A 21,352-nucleotide genomic window follows, 5' to 3' on the forward strand; every position below is an offset into this window, starting at 1 on the left:
GTTATTGTAAAGAGCCAGTGTTTTTGTAACATTTCGATAGCGCATCGTACATTAAAGAAAAAAATACAAAGTTGCCTGCTTGTTTTTCTGTTTTTTTTTGGTTATTCAACTGAGATATGCTAATTTGAAATTTGATTCCCATCCTTGCCACAGGCTGATCAAGATGTCTAGTCCCAACCTCAACGATCTCATCATTGTGGGATGCATCATGACGTACGGGACGGCCATCCTACTGGGAGTGGACGCCAGACTACTCAGTGATGGGCAACTGCAGATAATGTGTCAGGTACTTAATCTAAGAGAGTCGACTTTGTGAAATCGAGATTCTATCACGTTTTCTATGTATGTTTAAATAAATTTTCCTTGCCAAGCCACACTGTATTAACCCCCATCCATTGTAGTTGATTGCGACCCATCCACAAGTGAGCAATGTGTGCATAATGGACATGGGCGTCGCCAGGATGGGGCTGGGGGGTGCCCCCGGAAAGGCATCCCCCCAAAAAAAATAAGAAGGGAAAAAAGAAGAGGAGTTGGGAAGTCATATTGCTGTTAATTTAATACACATTTAACAACAGGGGCGACCGCAGGGGTATCAATGTGGGTGGGGTTGGCAAATGTCCCCCGTCCACCCTCGAAAACAATGATTAATTTAGAATATGCTGGAGAACGTACAAGGATTTCTTTTTAGAAATAATGTGCTTTGCCCCCCCCCCCGAAACAATCCTGGCGACGCCCATGATAATGGGAGACTTTTCAGACGCATGGTGTCGCACACACAACGGTTATTTTCAGTTGTTTATGGTCATGTTCAAGCTAATGTGCGCATGTTCAAAATGACGTAAGCAAATTGCAAAAGGACCGGTGTATTTTGCTGCCATGCCACCAAGCGTCTTCAAAAAGTTTTCAATTCTAGCACCAATCAAAAAAACCAGAACAAAAATCAGGATTTTCAGAAATATTAAGGTACATGTATTTCTATTTTAAATTATGAGATGTAGATGTTAAATCTTCCAGGATGGTTGCAGCATAATGGAGGGTTTATCAGCTTTCCATTAATGCCCTACGTGCATATCCCCGCAGTCATGAATAACTGAGCAACATTGGTATAAAGAAAATGTTAAAAACCTTGTGTTGGCATGCATATTGGCTGAATAATGTGTAAAGGTTAACGAACTGTCTTTTCAAATGTACCGCAGCTTTGCGGGCTATTCTTTAAACGCGTTGATAGGTGGGGTATTATGTTGTAGGTGATGGTGCATAAAGGTGTGCGTCGTTATGGTGATTAATGACTACCATTTTGGAATTTTTAATATAAAACTGTTTCAGAGTGTATACGTGTCAATTTGGGAATGCTCAACTTAAGGTTAGCTATACCGATGAAAGTATCGTGCTATATGCAGATCATTCTTATCTGTCATCCCTGTAGCGGATGGAGGGGAAAAACAACCTTCTAGATACACTGTACTGATATGTTTACGACAGATCTCATGCACTACCGGGCTTGCCTCAACGAAGTTACCTATCGATGACCCTTCCCTTTTGGTTCGAGTCATCCCGTGAAACAGCCCGCGGTCTTGCAAGTGGACCGAATCGTGCCGAGTTGCACGTGTGCGCACTCACTGACACATCTGGCGCGCGTCGACGACCCGTTTGGCGTGCGTGTGTGTGTCTGCATCACATAAGAAGAAATTCTTCAGATATCTATGGTCTGCATAACATTGTTTAAATGACACTCATAACTGACATTACACACAGTGGCAAACTTGAGAAGATATGGAATATGAATACAAACAGACTTACGGAGTTAGGTGTAAACAAAATGGCAGTTCAGTCGCTTGGATTATGATTTAATGGTTTTCATAATTCAACAAGACGTTGGTTTTCTTGGTTCAGATTTTTTGACAAGCAATTAAATGTCGAATTATACAAAGCAAGACTATCATGATGAAATGAGAATGCACGGAGTTATTTTTTTTTTTTTAAAGCTGAAGGTTGTAAAGAACTACGTTACAAAACGTAGGGGAAACAACGACACCGAAATACCAAGAAGCGGAAGTTTGTGATTGCCTAAAGAAACGGAAAAAAACCCAAAGAAACTAGAAAGCACTCAGAGAGCGCAAACCTCCGCCAAGGCTAAGCAATTCTCCGCCATATTGCCAGTACACCTACAAGAAATACTCGCATAAATGGAGAAGAATCCTTTAAAAGACCGAGACCCAGACCCAGATCCGGATCACTTCCAAAATCCAATGGATGTGTCCTTGTACCAAAGACCACTCCTAAAAATATTGTCATGCAAATCCGTCCATAACTTTTAGAGTTATCTTGTTAGACAAACAAACCAACCAACAAACCAACAAACAAAATCCGATGAAAATTTAACCTCCTTGGAGGAGGTAAAAACTAGATTCCCCAGAAACATCAGTAGAAAGCAAGAGTAAGAAAACATGCAGATCATTACGACTGTGACAAGAAACGAGACCAAATGCAGAACACAGCGACACGTACAAACAAACTCAGAGACAGTACAAAACCTTAGAGATGGAGTGTTAATGAAGTCATAAACTTCATTAAAGGGTCAGAGACGCCATGTCATTCAGTGGGAAATCCAACTTCTCTCGTATAGCATCGTTTAAATTGGCCAACGGGCGATTGGGCTCGGATTTCTTCGCCCATGGCGTTCTGTAGAGACGAGAACCATTAAAAATATCACAAAGTGCTTATGGAGAGAGACGTGCAAAGAAAACGATCGGAAGAAGTGCAGTTATTTTTTTGCACTTAGAACACTTAGACTAAGTCGTTGGTATTAACAGATATCGGAATAGAGGCACTCAACTTTTTTTTTAGTTCTCTGTGAATCTCGAGAAGAAGGGAAACAAAATGATTGAATTAACTTGAAGTTGAATGCCGTGCCAGTGACCGTATAGTCGTCTGCGAAATAGCTCTGAACAAAACGTTGTTTGCAGCGGGGGGGGGGGGGGATCTAGCTTCCAGGAAACGGGGGTGGGGGATTGGAGTTGGGTGAAGTGCTATGGGGGGTCCCCGGAAAATTTAGAAATCTACGATGCTTTCTGTTTCTTCTGCGCTCTAAGGCAATTTGAGAATGAATTTAGTAACTGTAGCATTCCATTTGTTATGTGCCGCCCCATTGTACTAGTATCATATCATTAGTCAGCAGTTGAACGGGGGGGGGGGGGGGGGGGGGGGGAGGGGGTGCAAGTCCCACCCCTCTAGATCCGTCACTGGTTTTTAGTTTCCATTGTCTATACATCAATTTATGTTCACTTATATTAGTTTTACGATACGAAGGAATACCTTTATTCGTGCATTCCAAATGTTGCAATTTTCTCTAAATTGTCTAGCACCCTGTATACCATGTCTCGATTCTAACATTGACTTGAAGTGCAAATACATTGGACCATTCCCATCCTACCTCTGAATGGGCCTCAAAACAGAAATTTCATTACCAGATTTCATATTCTGTTTACGGAAGGTGACAGGTTCGTGGCTGATTTTTGCTCAGCATGTTAATTGCTTAGCAATATTTTTTCTGCTTAGCAGCTCAACGAAAGTGGGCTCAGGGAACGAGATTGGCGAAAGACTGCGCAACATAGTGCACAGGTGCAATGAATTTGTACAGCCGTGTAACCTGGGTATTAGGCCTGTAAAATCCATTTGGGCTTCTTTTTTATTATGTACATTGACTATGTGTGTCTTTTCCCTTTGTTCCCAGGTTCGGGCATGGCTGTTTGGCATCAGTTTCACTCTGTCCTTTGGAGCTATGTTCTCGAAGACCTGGCGCGTTTACAGCATTTTTACCAACAAGAAATTACAAAAACGGGTATGCCTGAGATTTGTGCTTTGGATCTTCCCCACCACCGCCACACTCCTTTGTTACTTCCCCTGCCCCATCCCCTCTCTTCATTCCCTTTGATCTTCACCAACTGCCACACTCATTTGGTTATACAGACGTGAATTTCTATACGCCCAAGGACAATGCCTTGTGTTTCCCTTTTGTCCCTGTAATATAACACTATATCCCTTAGATTAAGCACATAACCTTACGATCGAGGAACGTTTTCAACAAAAGACATAACGCTCGAGGACTGAAAGGATCTTTTGTTGCCCCATTGCGTCGGTCTGTCCTCTATCGTAAAGCCATACATGACGCCTATACAATGCCTCATTTGTGTTTTTCCTCCCATCCATGCTTGTTTGTCCCCTATGCTTGTTTGTTTCTGTACCACTGTCATTTTGAATTTGAGAAAGGTCCTGTTAAGGCCTAAACGTTAGGCGCTCTGAATTTGTTGATTTGTATGCATCAGGTCAATCCAGTCGGCAAGCCGTTTGCAGCAGTTTTATTCATTTTCATTTGTGGAAACGTAACATGTGGTCAGTCCAGAATTGGTAAAGGTCACTATATGAATAAGGAAACCCACCACAAACTGTTTAATGGCCATCTATATTCAAATAAATCTAGAGGGCTTTACAAGGTACTTTGAGCTGCCCTTCGTATGTAGGGACGTATCGTTGACTATTCATAAGATGGAATGTGCGTCGGTGTGGTGTAAATTCAGTGTTTTTATTTTTGGTCTTCACTGACGTTTTTTATTTTAAACACTGTGATTGTGAGAGTTTTGAGACTGTACTGAACTGGTAAGCAGGAGGTCTGGGGTTCAAGTCCCACCCGTGTAGTTTGTGAATCACTGAGATCTGGTACACGGCACCCTGTGGAGACATAATGTGAACATAATAGGGAACAAAAGATTGTATACGTCTCCACAGGGCAATTTCTATAGGTGAATACGTCTCCACAAGGTTATCACGAAATAGATATATGGATTTTACTCAAAAAGTAGGAATTTCTAAGGTGTGTTGATCCGTCGCAAATTGAAGTATTTTATGTAAGGGATATTAAGTCCAAATTTCAACCAAGGAAATTAATTCTGGTTAAAATAGGAGCATTTCGAAACTACGCTTTCCTAAACTTGTAGTACACGAGAACAAAGAAATGACTCCACAAGGATACAAATTCCAGTAGGCCTATGTGTGTGTACAGTGTTTATAATAAATCCAATAATGACAGACTACACAATAGACGTTCCCAATTGACGTTCCGGTAACAAACAACTGCCAAACCTGTGGGATATAAGATCAAACAGAAACACTAAAGACAAATTCCCCGGTTAGAGGACACGTCCTGGTAGACTTGTCCTGAAAAATTATTATTATAATTATTGTTAATATTATATATTTCTGGTAATGACACCAAGTATTCCACAAAAGCGTCCCTAGGCACTGTAGCTCGCAAGCCTGAAGAAACATGTAGAGACGAAACAATGAGAAGAAAGTACAGTTTAAGAGGTGGGAAGAAAACCCTAGAAGAATATTCTGAGGAAACCCACGGAATCCCTAAAAACCCAATCCACGTGTTACCCCAGGCGGGATTCGAACCCGTGTCACAGCGATGGAAGGCGAGGAAAGTACCACTACGCCAACCTGACTCCCCAATGTTCCCATAATATTAGTAAAGGGTGAAAATGAAGGCCAAGAACGAAACTAAGCGAAATACATGAATTAGGAATAATTAAATAAACGATAGGGGTTGCTTTCACTAGTTTTAATCTCATTTTATCAGGTTATCAAAGATTATCGGCTGTTCGCGATGGTGGGCGTTCTCCTGCTCATAGACATCGCGATCCTGGCTCTATGGCAGATCTTAGACACCGTGGCGGTCACGATCAAAGTACTCAGCGAAAAGGTAGGCAACCACCGGCCGAAGTCCGTGGATATATTCGTCATAAACCTAAAATATTCCTGTGTATTATAGCGAGCTCGTATTTATAGTTCAACCGACTTCAATGCGGTGGGTTTTGTTTCACGGATACTCGATATTCAGAATACATGCATGTGCTTAAAACAACATCTAGAACAGAAGCTTGACATTTCACATTTTACATTTTCCTCTGGGCATTGACATTTCCATCTTGATATTTTGCATTTCTCGTCTGGACATTTTTTTCCTTCACATTTCCATGTTGTTCTTATACGTGCCCGAGTCCACAACAGTGAGGATTAATGGATGGATGGACGGATGCAGTTTCCTAAGCGACGTGGCCTGGGCGCAATTTCATATAACTCCTACGCAGCAACTAATCATTGCATTGCAAAATGTACATGTTTCGCAAAAAAGTCAGCGTGGGGATCAGTCAAATGCAATTGACATCTCGTGAAAATGTTGGCTGGTGACCTTGGTTTCTTCTAAGCCAATATTATTTTCTGTGCTTAATAAATGTATGTGCTATTCAGCCTCTTGAAATGAACCTTCCGCTCCATTGGTGTGTTTACGTAGGTGCAGTCTTCTTTCAATAAGTCAAAGTTTAGCCTCCAGTTTATCGCATAATTCGATTTTTTGGTCAACTTGTTTTTGTCTCTGTTACTCTAAAGGGTGACCCAAAGAGACCGAACATCATAGTGGCTCTTCAAAAGCACAAGTCTTTGACGTATTGACGGCCTTACACCAAGAAGTCATAGCTTTACCCACAATTTCTCGCATGATTCGCTTTTTGGTGAAGCTTTTTCTCACTGTCTCTTATAAAGGACGACATAGAGAGACCGAACATAGTGCTTCTTTCACAGCACACATCTTTGACACATTGACTTTTACCCAACAAATTTGGTATTATGCGATGGTTTGGTGAGCCTCTTTTATTTGTCACTCTAAAGAACGACCCAGAGAGACCGAACATAGTGGTTCTTCCACAGCACACATCTGTGACTTATTGACAGACTGCTGCTAATAAGTCAACGCTTTACCCACAGTATCTGATATTATTCGATCTTTTGTTGAGCTTTTCTTCTTTGTCATTCTAAAGGATGACCCAGAGAGACCGAACACCATAGTGGTTCTACAGCAGCACAACTGTTCGGGCAACCTGTCTACGTACTTCATATGGACCGTCTACATCTACAAAGGTCTCCTGCTTGTCTTTGGCACATTCATAGTCTGGCAAACAAGGTAATTTTTAATATTGTGACTTAAAATGATTAATGATTGAGAAAATAAAACAGTCATTGAGATTTCCTTGCGCTGTTGAGCTGTTATATGTGGACGATCGACCCAAAATGTAATTCTTATTAAAATGTAAAACAAATTGAGAAATGTTAATTGATGGTTTGTAATCGTGTTTAGTGTTAGGTTGAGCATAGAAATTGACTTGATCGGTGACATTGACTAAAGCTCAGTAAATGTAGACTGAGTTTCTCTTCGTAATTATCGTTGATGAATTGCAAATTCCTTACCCGACTTTGGTATCTTCACAATGCCTATAAAATAATCGATCGCACTCACATGTGAACTTCTCATACCGTAGCGTCTGGAAAGGGCATGCAATTAGACACGAGATTCATGCACGTTTGGTATTGTTTTTGCTTATAGTAATTTAAGTAAAATAACACCAAATTGTGGGAACAAAGTCGCCTAGTAGTGATGGAATTTAAAGAAAATTTAACCAATATTCGGCAAGAAGTTGCCTATAGGCTTGATTCACGAGTCGGCCTTACTAAATATTGAAATTGAGGTAAAATCTTCATTTTTGGAACTTGCGGAACGATATGAAAGCAATGAAACAAAGTTAGCTACGAACTGATACCAGTATGCTCTGTAAACATACCGTAATATTTTAAACCACATTGTTAAAAAACATTGAGGCTTGGAATGCATAAATTATTGTCTGGCACCATCCGATTCAACAGTTTACAATTTATAAAATACATTCAGGGAACACGATCCAAAATGGCTTCCTCGTGATTAAGGTATATTGCCTTTTTTCAGGTTGAACCAACGGTTGGAAATATCATATCTGTACACTTCCATAATTCACTTCCATCTGAATTGGGTTTCATTTCTTTCCTCGCCGATCATTTATTAACTCCCTATCCCGCCAGAAATGTGAACATACCGGCCCTGAACGACAGCAAATACATCGGGCTGTCCATCTACAACGTGGTGATTTTCAGCGGGCTGGGGGTGCCGCTGTCGTACCTCCTGGCTGACAACAGCGGCTACACGTACGCCATAGTCGGCGGCCTCATCATCTTTTGTACCACGCTCACGTTATGTCTACTATTTCTTCCCAAGGTGAGAAAGCGAAGTTGCTTGAATGTTTTTAATCTTGAAAAAGCTGGCACACCAACACTTACTTTGGGCCCTGGGGAAATATGTTCTGCTCACCCTTCAATCCATTTTAATATACGGTAAAAAAATTAACAAAATCCGAAAGTCGCTTGCAAGGCTAAAATTTCTAGAAGCCCAATTTAGAAATTGTTATGGTTGATAGCAATGATACAACATTTAATGCAATTGCTATTGCAAGGGGTCATTCTGTGAATTTGGGGTGCATTTTCCCCAGTTACATCTGACATCTATGATTATAAAAATCTGATGCACTCCTTAATGCGGGCGTCCTTCAAGAGTGATTATGAACAGCAAACTACCTACCCAACAAATAAAACATTGTTTGAAGTCATTTTCAATTATATTTGAATGACAATTATGACATAGTAACGGGGACAGGAAATTGTCACACATTGGACCGTAAATTTATAGATTGACCCAAATCATCACAATGCGGCCAAAAACAAGCGATGTTGAGTAGTGATTCGAGCACACTTTTACCAAACCTTGGAATAATCTGTCCCAAAGTGTACCTGACGAACGCAGGGGAAGAAATAATGCCTAATTGTATTAAAATGGATGAAATCACTTGGTTTTCTGAACGGATTAACGCCAATCGTGCATGGTCGTTCGTGTGCTGCTTCATGTCATGTTTGCTGTTTCACAAGCATAAACAACTTTTGTAGAAATACATTCACACCAGCTTGACAGCGATGGATGTGCAAATGCCGTGTCTGCATGATGGTTAATATCGCAAAGCCTGTCCCGACCTTTCCCGACACCAGCATGGCCCTTTGATGCCCCAAATCTGTCAGTTTTATTTCGCGTCCCGTCACTAAAGCATCCTTGAACTAATAGGAATTGATGTTAAATCGTGTCACTGATCGTGGCGCCCGTATTATAGTTATTAGAGACATGCATGCATGCAGCTTTAATTTCAACTCTGGGCTTGCACTCTGTCCAGCAGTAAGTCTTGCCACTCATTTTCCCATAGCTTTGCTTTCTTGTTACTGGTTGTAGTTGTAGCTGTAGACTTTAAATCATCGCTGAATATCAGTTTCTGATGAGGGGTAAATTCCATGAAGTTTTTAAGCACAAGAACCTGTCGTAAGTAAAAAAAAAAAAATGCTAAGCATAAGCTGCAGGTGCATGAACATGCTTGTGGACTTTGTACAGTATTCACTCTTCGCATGGAACCGCCATATCGAATCCCAATCGAGGCTAACCTTTCATAAACCGTCGTTGCTACGTATAGGTTGCTGCAATCTTTTGCATGAAAACCCATCCACGTGGTCAAATCTTCCCAGTGCAGTTTCTCTTTCAACAACACCATGCACAAACGGCACGTTGTGTTATTATCTTGGTTAATCATTTTTGTTTCGGTGATTTTCCCCCAAAAAACAAAACCAAAGGTTTTGAGAATCATCTACGGTTACGCGCCGGAGGAGGTGGGCACCCGCGTCATGTCCAACATCAACGGGCGGCAGGGCACGCGGAACGGCCCGTGCGAGGAGCGGACGCGGAGCGTGGTCATCGGCGGAGAGTACAGCACCGTGGTGCAGGACGAGCGGGAACGCTCCAGCGAAGCCAAAATCTGAACAAAAAAAACTATCCATTCGTGCTGAACTATCTCGCTCTTCATTGTAAATACTACTACCCGGCCTGTACAAATTAAAGATTCTGCTTCTATCTTCTCGAACGTGTTCTTCTTGACAAAATATCACCGTCAACGGTTCGCAAATCTACAGTGTCTTTGACAGTGAACATTGTGGTGAATATTCTCTAAGTGTTCACTCCGAACTTATCAAGAGACAACATCAACTAATGGAAATGGCAAAAGTACGATAACCCTCCATAGTGTACTTCCTGACGATAACATCGAAAAGTTCTACAGTGCGTGTCTTTGACGGCGAACATTTCTAGTGAACATTCTATGTTTTAACTTCAATCTTCTCAAGTGATTTACAGGAAGTGCTCAGCGTCGTTACGGATTGAAAAATCTCTTCTTGGAATTGATATCTAGGGAACAACCCAACGATTACTTGGATCAAATTCCAAAAAGGAGCTTGTCAAGCATCTCACCCCGCTCCCCTTATCCTTAACGCTTCCGGGGGGAAAAACACCGCGCGCGGCCCCTCGAACGTGACCTCCTGCAAAGGAGGCCCTGCCGCAAATCAGACCTGATCGGTATTTTTTTGCGACTTTCATCGACCAGGGAACTCGACCTTTATGTTTCTCTTCCCTTTCTGCTTCGGATTTCAGCCGAAATGTCACCCACTTTTCCTCCAGGGGTAGTACGTGACGTGCTATTTTTGGAAAAAGCTTATGGATTACTGTGCAGCCGTGAATTGCTTTGGGACTTATTAGAGCACCTGCTTGATGTAGCGTGAACATTACCGAGGAGAAAAAAAAATGTTCTCATTTTAGATTATGTGCGTCAGTCCAGCTAAGGGAAGATTCCAACTGAAAAGATTTCAACTCGTATAAGCATGTCATCCGGCAGGGGTATTCATTTTTTCTTCAATCCTGTGTGAAATATTTGCACCGCAAACGAATCTTATCTAGTGTCAAGGAAAATGTCATTTTCCTCCCAAAACGCCAAGATAACGTGTAGTTGGATACCCCGTCTGCTTCCGCTGTTGATAAAAAAACGAGACGTGATTGCGATCATTGTTGACGTAGTCGACGGATTATGAAAAACCACAATTTACTGGTCAGGGGAAACGACGTCACTGGTCACTCTTGTCAGCAAAATCTGGACTCTCAAGGGCTGAAGGAGTCTTTAAAACAAAATATTGTCTTAGACGATAACACACGTAGAGCAAAGGTCGCATTGGTGATAGACTAATGTGATCTTTAATAGCCTTATCTGCAGAATCGCTGCCCTCTGCGTGACCTCTACACGATCGGATTTCCGCTCGTGTCTGAGCTGATTGCAATCGCCAAAAAAAACAAAGATGGCATCGGACATTCACACTGGACTTGATGACGAGGCTATCGTAGCACCTTGGCTTCATCATCAGATAACGGCTATAGCAATGACGCCATGGCACCAGGGACAAGGCGCCTCGGTTTCTTCGTCTTCTGATGAGTCGGTGTGATAAGCCGTCCCTCGAGAAGTTGCACAGGACACCTTGCTGTGAGCAGTAAAACAAGGATACAGAGATATGATATTTATTTATTTTTTAAATTCTCATTTCGCCAGAGGATCCCGCAGGAAATGATAAGCCTTGGACTACGAGAGGGAAAAAAACTGAATTTAAAAAGACAAAAAAGAGCATAATGAAACCTGTAGTTGTCATACACATAGAATAAGTTAACGGGGAATCTAACGCCAAGTAATTGAGTTTTCTCGATAATTCGTAATTTTTTTTAATTTTTTTTTTTTTATAACATTGAGGGTTTCCTTGAAGCGATCATTATGTAAAGACAGCCAATTTAGGCCCAACGGATGTTCTTTATTTCTTCTCGCCGGCAGCATGTGCAAAGCCATTGTGTTATAGCTTACCAGGAATTGTAAGATTCTCGCTTTTTAATAATAACTACTGCAGTGTCAGTATAGCATGCGGTGGGAGTTGGGAAATGATCTGGTCCACAAGAAGCATCACTGGAAAATCCCAGTTATCGAGTATTGGTCCCGACCTTTCAGACTTAGTTTAAGCACAATTTGCCAAATATCCTTCTCGGTCTCACCGACGAACATCGATGTGTATTTTTTTTTTATATCAGATACAAATTACAAGTGCTATGTACAAATTAATGAGAAAACCTATATTATATCTGTATTGTTAAATTAGTAAATACCAAGTAGGATTATGTATACTAAGTATTAATTTATTACTACCACATTAACCGTTAAGACTGTCTTACACCGTAACATTTGGGCGAGCTTTATAGGTGACGGATTGATTGCATTAATCATTTTTTTTCTATACACGATCAAAAGACCGACTGACTGACTTACTTGACTTTGAAATATTCCCTATACCTGTTTTGTAACATTGCTTATTAGAACAAGAGTATCCTAAAGAAATATATATATTGACGAGTTGACGATTTGAAAGACTTTTTTGACCGACTTTTTTTTGTAATTGTTTCCTGAAAATAAGCAGAGTTTCGGGTTATACCAGTGTAGAATGAAATTGTTGTGTGTTTTGCTTAAGATTTGAATTTTAAGATTCATTACATAGTGGCTTTTAATTTTACTTGCCAGCCGCGTTTCATGCCGCGGATATTTTAATTTCATCGTGCGAGCCGCGTTTTGTGCTGCGGACAATTTTCGCGTATATTGAGGAATGTTCACACTACCTGTCGATAGTTGGGTTGATTTACTCCTTCTGCGTTTGCGTTGGAGAAAAAAAGTCATGAGTTTTGCCTTAGAGTTTGAATTGAATGGTTTGCTGAAGAAATCACGTTGCACACAGAGGAACAAGACGGACTGACGAAGAATTTATATTGTATGGACTGATAAAAGAACCCAAAACCCAAACCATAATATACTGACGGACCGACCATACTGACCAACGAATCCTCGACTTATTACGCAGCCAAGATCATGTGACCGACTCTGACGAATGTGTATTAGACGTGGCTAAAATAAAATGACCAACGAACACTACCAAAAAAGATTTGGACTTCTGTTATGAAAAAGGCAAATAAATTCACTAAATAACTGTCCAAAGTCTAAAAGCTGCGAATGCGAAGCGAATTTGACTTCAGGAAAATGAAATGTTTTCAACTTTTGAGAATTCACAGCGCGAATATTTGACATAACGTCCCAAAGTCGCATTCGCGTGCTCTTTCGCACCGAGTATATATTAATATGAACCGGCCTTGTTCATTCCCTTTTTGTGAGTCTGCATGCAGAAAACACCTAGCAAATTATAAATGCGAAACCAAAAAATACTGAAACGGCCTAACTTCGAAACACATCGTAATGGACGCATGCAGAGATCATGATCACAAAAAAACTAGATGTCGCAAACAGTCGCTGCAGTTGAGACTAATGCAACTCTGCCTTACTGTGCCCTTTGCATTGGTCTGGAATACAAGCCGCCGTTTTGTCTCATTTCAATGTTGCCACATTAGTAATGCAAAATAATCCTTAACTCTGCAAAAAAAATGACACGACGACTGACGAACGACCACGGCCTTTGTTTTCTTTTCATAAAGTCCGTGTTTTTTGTGGTTTTAAATAAATTGTTCAACTAGTCCATGAAAAATGACATTTTGGAGTTGTTCTTGCAACGACATATCTTATAGAGTATGATGCTTATTAAAATGCAATGACTATTGAGAATTTAAGCGAGGATCAATATTTGAACTCAAGTGCACTCTTTGTTAAAGTATTTTAGAGAACGAAAGTGCCTTGTTGAAAATTATGGCGAATCGAGTGAGACGCGAACAAACTTTGACCAGATTTGCAAGAACCGAGAACCTTTATAATACGAAGAAAATATTTACAATTTCAGACCAGAATATTCACACACAAAAAGCAAACAATAATATCACGTCAAGTTCCTGAAATTAATGTTATGTTTACCACAGCTAGCCAAAAATCTGACGTCTTTCATTGTAAAAGTTTGTTGTCTCAATTTGTCTGAATTGTATTCAAACGATCATTCATCGTGATCAACATGCAGGTTTTTGTCCCCAGCGGTTTTTCAGTCTTAACAAAAAACACACACCGCAATTTCTTCACCCAAAAAGGCCGAGTTCACACATGAGCGTGAGTGAAGGACGTGTGTACGTCAGTACGACCTGTGGGAGGAAACCTTTAGGGGCAATCTCATTGAACTGCTAGCAGAAAAACACGGCTCGGCAAATTTAGGTCTTAGGCCAAGGAAAAAAAAGTCGGTCTCTGGTCAGACCGAAGTTCCGGAATTGATGCGGCGACGCGGGTTTTTTTTGTGGCTTTTTATTTTTCATGCTTGTATTGTACAGACAAGGTGGGTACTATTTTGCTTTTTTGTGTCCTCATTATACATTGATATCCTCCATAATTTGCCTTGGTGCCCTTTATCATTTGCCTTGGTGCAATTTCACCATTCCTTGGTGCTCCTCGGTACAAAAATTTGAGGAGGCGCGGCAATAGAGGGCGCTCTTGTAGCTTCCGTGTTAATTTGAAGAAAAAAAAAGGTTGACGCGCATGATTAAAATCGACGCGCGCGCTGACCAGAAACCGAGTATTTTTTTTTTTGGCCTTACAGTAAGCCAAAATCGGCCGAGAACCATCCACAAGCAATTATACATTGAGTGAATTTCAGGCTGTGTGGTAACCAGACTTCCTGAGTGAGGAAATTGCATGTTGGGCTAAGCACACTTCGGTACTTAGCAATGTTCTAGTGTGCTGGCAGCTGTGTGGAAATGGCCCCAGTAGATTAAGTTGACGCAAAACCCACGCACTTCAACCCACCCAGGTTGATGAACCGACGCGCTATGGGATTTACTGTATATGCGTGGTAGATATCATGACACCACTTATTGTTTCAGGGATGTTTTTGAAATTATCAGATTTCCACCCGCACATGATTTTTTTATGAAACTTTAAAAAAGGGATTTGGTGGGAATCGACTTCTCGTTGCCCCCATGAAAATTGTCAACAACATGAGCCTAATCTTGACGAACGACCGACTGAAATTTGAAGACAGAGTATTATGCAAACAACGTGAAGTGTCATGGTTTGACTGCAGTGACGGACGACCGAGCATAGATCCTTTATGTAGGTGGTGCCGTTTAGTTCCTAAATGCATAATAGGATCGTTTGCTTTCCATGTATTTTGTTCGTTTTCAATAATAACACTCAAAATCCAAAGAAGACTGTTCAAAACCTAACCCGTTGAAGTTTCTGCTCAGTGGATATTACACTTTTTGAGAAAACAGTGAGACACCACGCATAAAGAATTTGATCACGAAAGACCATTTCGCCGATTTCCAAAAATCAGTCAACTGACTGATCGTTGGAAATCACCTACACTGTTATTCGGTATGTATAACCTACCGAAAATTATCAAAAAGATTATTTGGATTAAAGATCGTACTGGTACTAAACACCCCGTGAAATGATACTTTTGGGATAAATGCAAATAATCACAATGCCTTTAACGTATTCAATTAATCATCAGTTGGATATGAAACAAATAGTAAGCTCCCATCATTCCCTCATAAATGCAATCGCGAATGATTTCCTCTTTGCAAACAGAAACTAAAGTAACTGTCATGGATTATTGGCATTTTTGGGTCATAATTATTTAATAGGTTTTTATGCAACTCAATGTCCGATTGGACAACGAATGGCAGAGCAACAGTTGAAGGAGCATATTTTTAGTCTTTACAACAATAAAATATAATGCAATGACGAAAAAGAAAATCGTAATTTTCTTGTCGATTTGCCATTTCCCACGTTTCAGGCTTTTCTTTTCCAAGGTTGAACCAAAACAAAAGGAAACATCCGTACCCTGGGAAACCGAGTCCATGTCTTTCCAAATTTGATCTCGTAAGATTAATTATTCATGAACACTACCAAATAGGGACTGACCAATTGCAAAAGCTGACCCAGAATGGATCGACTAAATAAAATGGTAGCGCACTGTACCGTCCAGAAAGGCGCTCTTCAATTGGCTGACAAAGTTGAGCCTGTTTTCCAAACCTGAATATTCATTACGTATATAGGACAACGCCACGAAGTCTACGCAGAGAATCTGATTGGCTGACGATACGCATCAACAAAAGATTGGGACTCGGTTTTCCAGGCCGTCTTACACAACGTAAGACTACCCTGGCTATAACGAGGATGCAGACACAGAACCTTAACTTGTAACTACTATGGTTACATCACACTTTGTGATGCAACATTCACGTCATGTATATCCCCAAGCGCTGCAGTTTGCAACTTACAACAGTACACTCTAAAAAATAGTTGCTCAATATTGGGTAAAATTACTACCTTTTCGAGAGTAAAAAGGGAACATGGTCGTCAACTTGTGTAGTTTTTTTTTACACAACAGCTCAAGTGTTACGTGTTGGCACAAACAAAGTTGGGTAAGAAAGTTTACCCATGTGACGACCATGTTCCATTTTTACTCAATTATTGGGTAAACTTTACCCAACCCTCCTTTTACCCAAATGTTGTGTCAGTTTCTTACCCAGATATTGGGTTCTAATTTTTACCCTGCACTGTTGGGTTCTAAATTTACCCATCACTTGGGTTGTTTTTAAATTAGTTGTTGTGTACCTTTGTTATTGATCCTTGCGGTTTTATTCAACTTTGAACTCTGCAATGTGAATTGCATGCTAGAGACAGCAATCGAGAGGGATTTCAATAAATGAGGCCAGGGTTGGAAAGTCAGTAAAATGAATAAGATGATATTTCCCCAAGTATGGTGCTGATGCATAAGGACTATTACGAGGAGCGTGGGCTAAATGATGGGCAGGGGTGTTAGAATTTCCCTCAATCAACGCATTCAAAAACAATTCCCTAAATGTAGGTCACTTTACTCCGTGTTTCTATATCTAATAACACTCACTATACGGTGCATGAAACGCATGCAACATGTGCATGGAATCGTGATTGGCAGAGCCGTGACGTCCAAGTTGCAAATAAATGTCTAAATAATAAGCTTGTCACTTCTCCAATCTCCCCGATATTAATCCTCATACATCAGCATCGCATTCGGAGGAAACAGCACTGAAATTCATTTCACTGACTTACCTGGAACAAAGAAATCACGTCTTCAAAATCCCCAAATTGTTGAAGGTCTCACAGGCGGCGGCCATCTTGTACATGAGTGATACGCGTGCACAATATTGGGTAAACTTTGTCACGTGCGTCGGTTTACCCCACACAGTGCTAACATTTTACTAATGTCGTGGTAAATTCTACTCTTCGACGTGTACAATGAAAGAATTGTTACACAGTGGTGGGGTAAATCCAGTTTCTTTAACCCATCACTTGGGTAAAAATACCATGATTTTAACTTTTTGCCTGTGCTGCTGGGACTTGTAGTCAAAATTATTGGTACTATTTTACCCTTTTCATTGTGTAACACATTTGACACAAATAGGAAGTACAAGCGAAAGTCATTTTGCTTAATTGGCAGAAATGACAATTTTTTTACACAACAGTTTTACACAACATAAATTTACACTTTTTAATTTTTTTTTTTTAGAGTGTACTACTGTTATTCATGATCGCTCTGTACCCAAAATCACCCGATCGATCAATTTCCCATAGGAACAAGCATAGCCCGTAGGTTTACTGGTGACATTTGGTACTCTGTTGCTCGCAGTATAGTATCCATGTGTTCACGATTATGACTGATATGTTATCGCAATTTGTCAAAAGTTGAAGATGAGTCGTAACAAAGGCCTCGCATGTCCGTCTCAAGTCTTTAACTAGACATTAAGTCTAAACTCAAGTCGTAAGCTGTCAAAAAAAACCCTGTGACTTATTTGTGACCTTGCGATTTGACTTATGACTTGTAAAGGTGATGAACTTGTGATGGCCTTGTGATTGACATAGGACCTGACTACAAGCTTTTCCACGAGACTGAGAAAATAGTAGCCCCGTCCAATATCGTTATCAAGTTAATATTTTAATTTTACAATATTGCTGCATTATTCGAAAGACTAACCATGTTTCATATTTTTAATTTAAGCAAAACCTTACATCTTGATCATCTCGTTAACACCTTTCTTCTTCATTACATTTTAACCAAACTTGTGTATTAGCTTAGACCAGTGACGAGAAGACAATACCAGACATAAGTTTGTATTTTTAAGGGTTGTAAATTGTGACCTTTTTCATACATACCATGTATGCATAGAAAATCAAAGAAATCAAGAAAAAGGAAGGTGTATTTCATTAAAATGTACAATACATTAAGTTATAAATTATATAAATTTCGCGCTCAGTGAAGATCGTGTTTAACCTTTATGACATGTGAGGTGTTTATGAAATTGAAATTACCGTGATTGAATAAAATCTTTTTGCGATATGCGCATCAATTCTTGACTTGAACTTTTTTGTGCTTGGTTATTGAGAGGGTGATGAATATTCATTACATAGTTTGTGCTGATCCCTCGTCGTGTCTTGATGTGCGCGTGCGCAGTTGAATACCGAATTGGGTCACGTGGTTGGGTGCAGACTGGTAAATAAATTGCCCATGGACAAGTCCAACACTCTCCAAAGTATTCTAGACAAAGATCAAAAGAATCACATCTTATTGAAACGTCTTTCTGATCATGATATGAATCCAATTACGTACATGACATTTCCCTCCAAAGATGATCGTCCCGAACAATTAGCAGTTTTGAAGAATTATCTCACCCCTCCATTGCAAAGTACATCGACTTGCAAAATTTTGGGGCTAATTTTACCCAAATTGCCCAGAAAATACAAAAGTCCTGTTCAAATCTGGAGCCCTTCTACTAAGAGAGAAGTTGAGGTCATTTTTTGGTAATTCCAGCATTGCTAGTGTCCATGACAGAGCTTTTAACCAGTTAACTTCGGATGACGTGTTCACACGCAAAGTCTTTGCGGTATGCGGAACGGATGACGGATAAGCACGTAACGAGCGGGGCCGGAAATATATGCCTGCGACCCGCTCGCAGACAGCGAAGCCGGAAATATCAGTGTGTGCATGCTACCCGCAGATGACGCCCTGATCCCGTCTGGCATAGAGGTTCGTGAAAATACAGTCTTGGCCTGGGTCCGGTAAATGTCAAAATAATCCCGGCGCGAAGTGGTTAAGAGCTCACTGAATAAACCTGGTGAGGTATTTTTCAAATGTTATATATCCATCATCTAGTAATGTTCGAGGAGATTAAAGTTTAGGAGGAGTTTATGATCCTTTCTATGAATCATTAATAAGACATGGTTACTTGGCTCTGTCACGGACATTACAATTCCTTTCGTTAGCTGGAATGGCCCATTATACAAAGCGAGATTTGTTTTGTTGCAGAAGTATTATTTTTTCGGTTTGTTAACAGGCTGCAACCGCACAGTGACACCACGTATAGTCCTCTGAGAGGCGCCTATTAACAGCGTGATAACGATTTTATGATCCCATGGGAGCAGACCAGCAAATCTTTCACATTCATTACTTTTAATATGCAACGAATCTTTTTTTTTTTACCAGTCCCGACGGGTCGGCTTTTCTGATCAGCCGTGTTAATCCCTCTTTACTCATTCATTCCTTCAACAATTTATACGGAATGTCTTCAAGCGAATTTTTTTTTTCATTCCGATGTTACTATCTTCGAGATGAGATTTTGTCCACCCAAGGCAAAGCTTATTTTAGCAACAGCTCGATGTGCATTATTAAAATGATGATCGTGAGAGAAAAAAATGGGAAGCATTTTCTCGATCTTATCATTGCGTAACCCTGGGGAAAACTTTCGCTAAACCAACGAGAAACATAACAAGAGGTACACCTGATGTATATTGCGGTTACCTTTTTTTGGTTCAATTTCAACTGCGGTTATTTTGGTGCTTTTAGGCCTATAAATCGGTTTTGATTTGAAAATCGGTTTCAACGATCACAACAAGTTTGCAACTCGTTTTAATCTTTACGAAAGACACCGCTTGTATACATTGTGTGATTATTTCCATTCGAAGAGACCATCCCAATTATATTTAAAAAAACACCCAAAAAACAAAAACCAAAAAACCCCACGTTATATCCTTTTAGATATTTCGGACTTCTTAAACAGATACATGTACGTCCATGTAATAGCAACACCTTGAAATCCTCCGTATGTATAAATATTAATTCTCTCATAAATCGTTAATTATAGCTGCAACTTTTAGACAAATTCACTGGAAGTTATCCTTGAAAAAAAAAACCGGGCACTGCTGTTTTCCAATTAATACACTCGGAACAATCCCTCAACCGTTTGCAAAAACTCAACGCCGTAAGCCTTGTGAACTTTTAATATATACATCATTTTCACGCAAAAACATATTAATTTCGAAACTCAACAGAGACATCAAATTTTATTATCTGATTTATCAGTTCTCCCAAGAGAATATTTGTTCCATTTAAGCGTGACTTTTTGTTCGCCTAAAAGGATTTGCAAGTAATATTCTGCTAAGCCTAAATCCGCATAATGTTAAGAAAACGCATCTTCGCGTCATAATCGTCAGAATCGCAACAAAATTGTTTAAATCAAATTAGGTTTTGCCCTTCAAATTGTTTAGTTGTTACAAGGCGATTCGCCATAAAGCTTACTTCCTAACTTTTTTTTGGGGGGGGGGTACGTTCACCCTGAAAATAAATGGGAAAAACATATCATTTTTCAATGATACATCGGACGAAACCAGACGGATGGCGATTACAGATTGAAAAAGGCGTTTCCAATTTACAGCCTGGATCGTCCAGCTCCTTCTCATATTTCTCCGTATTAACATTTGTCCTTGCTTGCTGTGCACAACGGCAACAACATTTTGGAAAACGAATTAAAGCAGAGAAATGTAGTTGGTGATTTTTCCCTTTCTTTCAAGGGAAAGGATATGCATGTATTGGCTGTAATCTACCTTGCAAATTGGAAAACAAAATTATTTTACCTTTTGGTAGCGTGGTGAAGGACATATAAATGATTACTTTCTTAAAAAAAAATATCGTCAGCAGGTGGTGTTGTCCAACCTAAAGTTTGATTGGATCTCACACACAATATAAGCCGCTGAGATTAAAATATGGCTGACAAACAAGGGAATATTGGTTCTGAACACACGAACTTTACTCAACAACAGTCGTAGAAAACGTGGCTCGGAAAGGCCGGGCCGCAGGGTTAGGGAAGGGGTGGGGGGGGGGGGGGGTAGCCAGAGTTTTGATTCCTTATTGGGTATAGGTTGTAGGCCAGTTGATTAGCTTCGATGCGTTTACCAAATCCTGATTGTTTTTATGCTGTTATATTTTTGTATGCTATAGTTTTGGTTGCCACAAGTTTTCACACACACCAAAACAAAGAAGGCTCCCAGCTCTGAAACAGGACCGTCAGATTTTCTGAGAAAATTTTGCTTGAGCCGAAAGTCGTTCTGTTTTGCAGGTTTTTCCGTCAGACTATAGTCCGCTGATAACACTAATTTTTCCGTTTTTCTATCCTTGTTTCATTATAAAGTGCGTTCTGTTGGTTTTATCGTCTTAAAAATTGGTTTGACTGAATTTTGGGTACACA

General features: G+C 40.2%; 1 protein-coding gene across 1 annotated transcript in view; it reads left to right on the forward strand.

Moving 5' to 3' along the window:
• LOC119728806 (gamma-aminobutyric acid type B receptor subunit 2-like) overlaps positions 1–13,491 on the forward strand; it is a 53,698-nt gene extending 40,207 nt beyond the window's left edge. Inside the window, exons 11-16 of the mRNA XM_038201206.1 lie at positions 154–286; positions 3,734–3,841; positions 5,639–5,761; positions 6,876–7,018; positions 7,948–8,140; positions 9,589–13,491. Of these exons, the coding sequence (XP_038057134.1) occupies positions 154–286; positions 3,734–3,841; positions 5,639–5,761; positions 6,876–7,018; positions 7,948–8,140; positions 9,589–9,774 (886 nt within the window). The 3' untranslated portion in view covers positions 9,775–13,491. The remainder of the gene's footprint in view (positions 1–153; positions 287–3,733; positions 3,842–5,638; positions 5,762–6,875; positions 7,019–7,947; positions 8,141–9,588) is intronic.
• Positions 13,492–21,352: the final 7,861 nt, after the last annotated feature.

The sequence above is a fragment of the Patiria miniata genome, unplaced genomic scaffold (assembly GCF_015706575.1).
Source record: "Patiria miniata isolate m_02_andy unplaced genomic scaffold, ASM1570657v1 HiC_scaffold_20, whole genome shotgun sequence".
NCBI lineage: Eukaryota > Metazoa > Echinodermata > Asteroidea > Valvatida > Asterinidae > Patiria > Patiria miniata.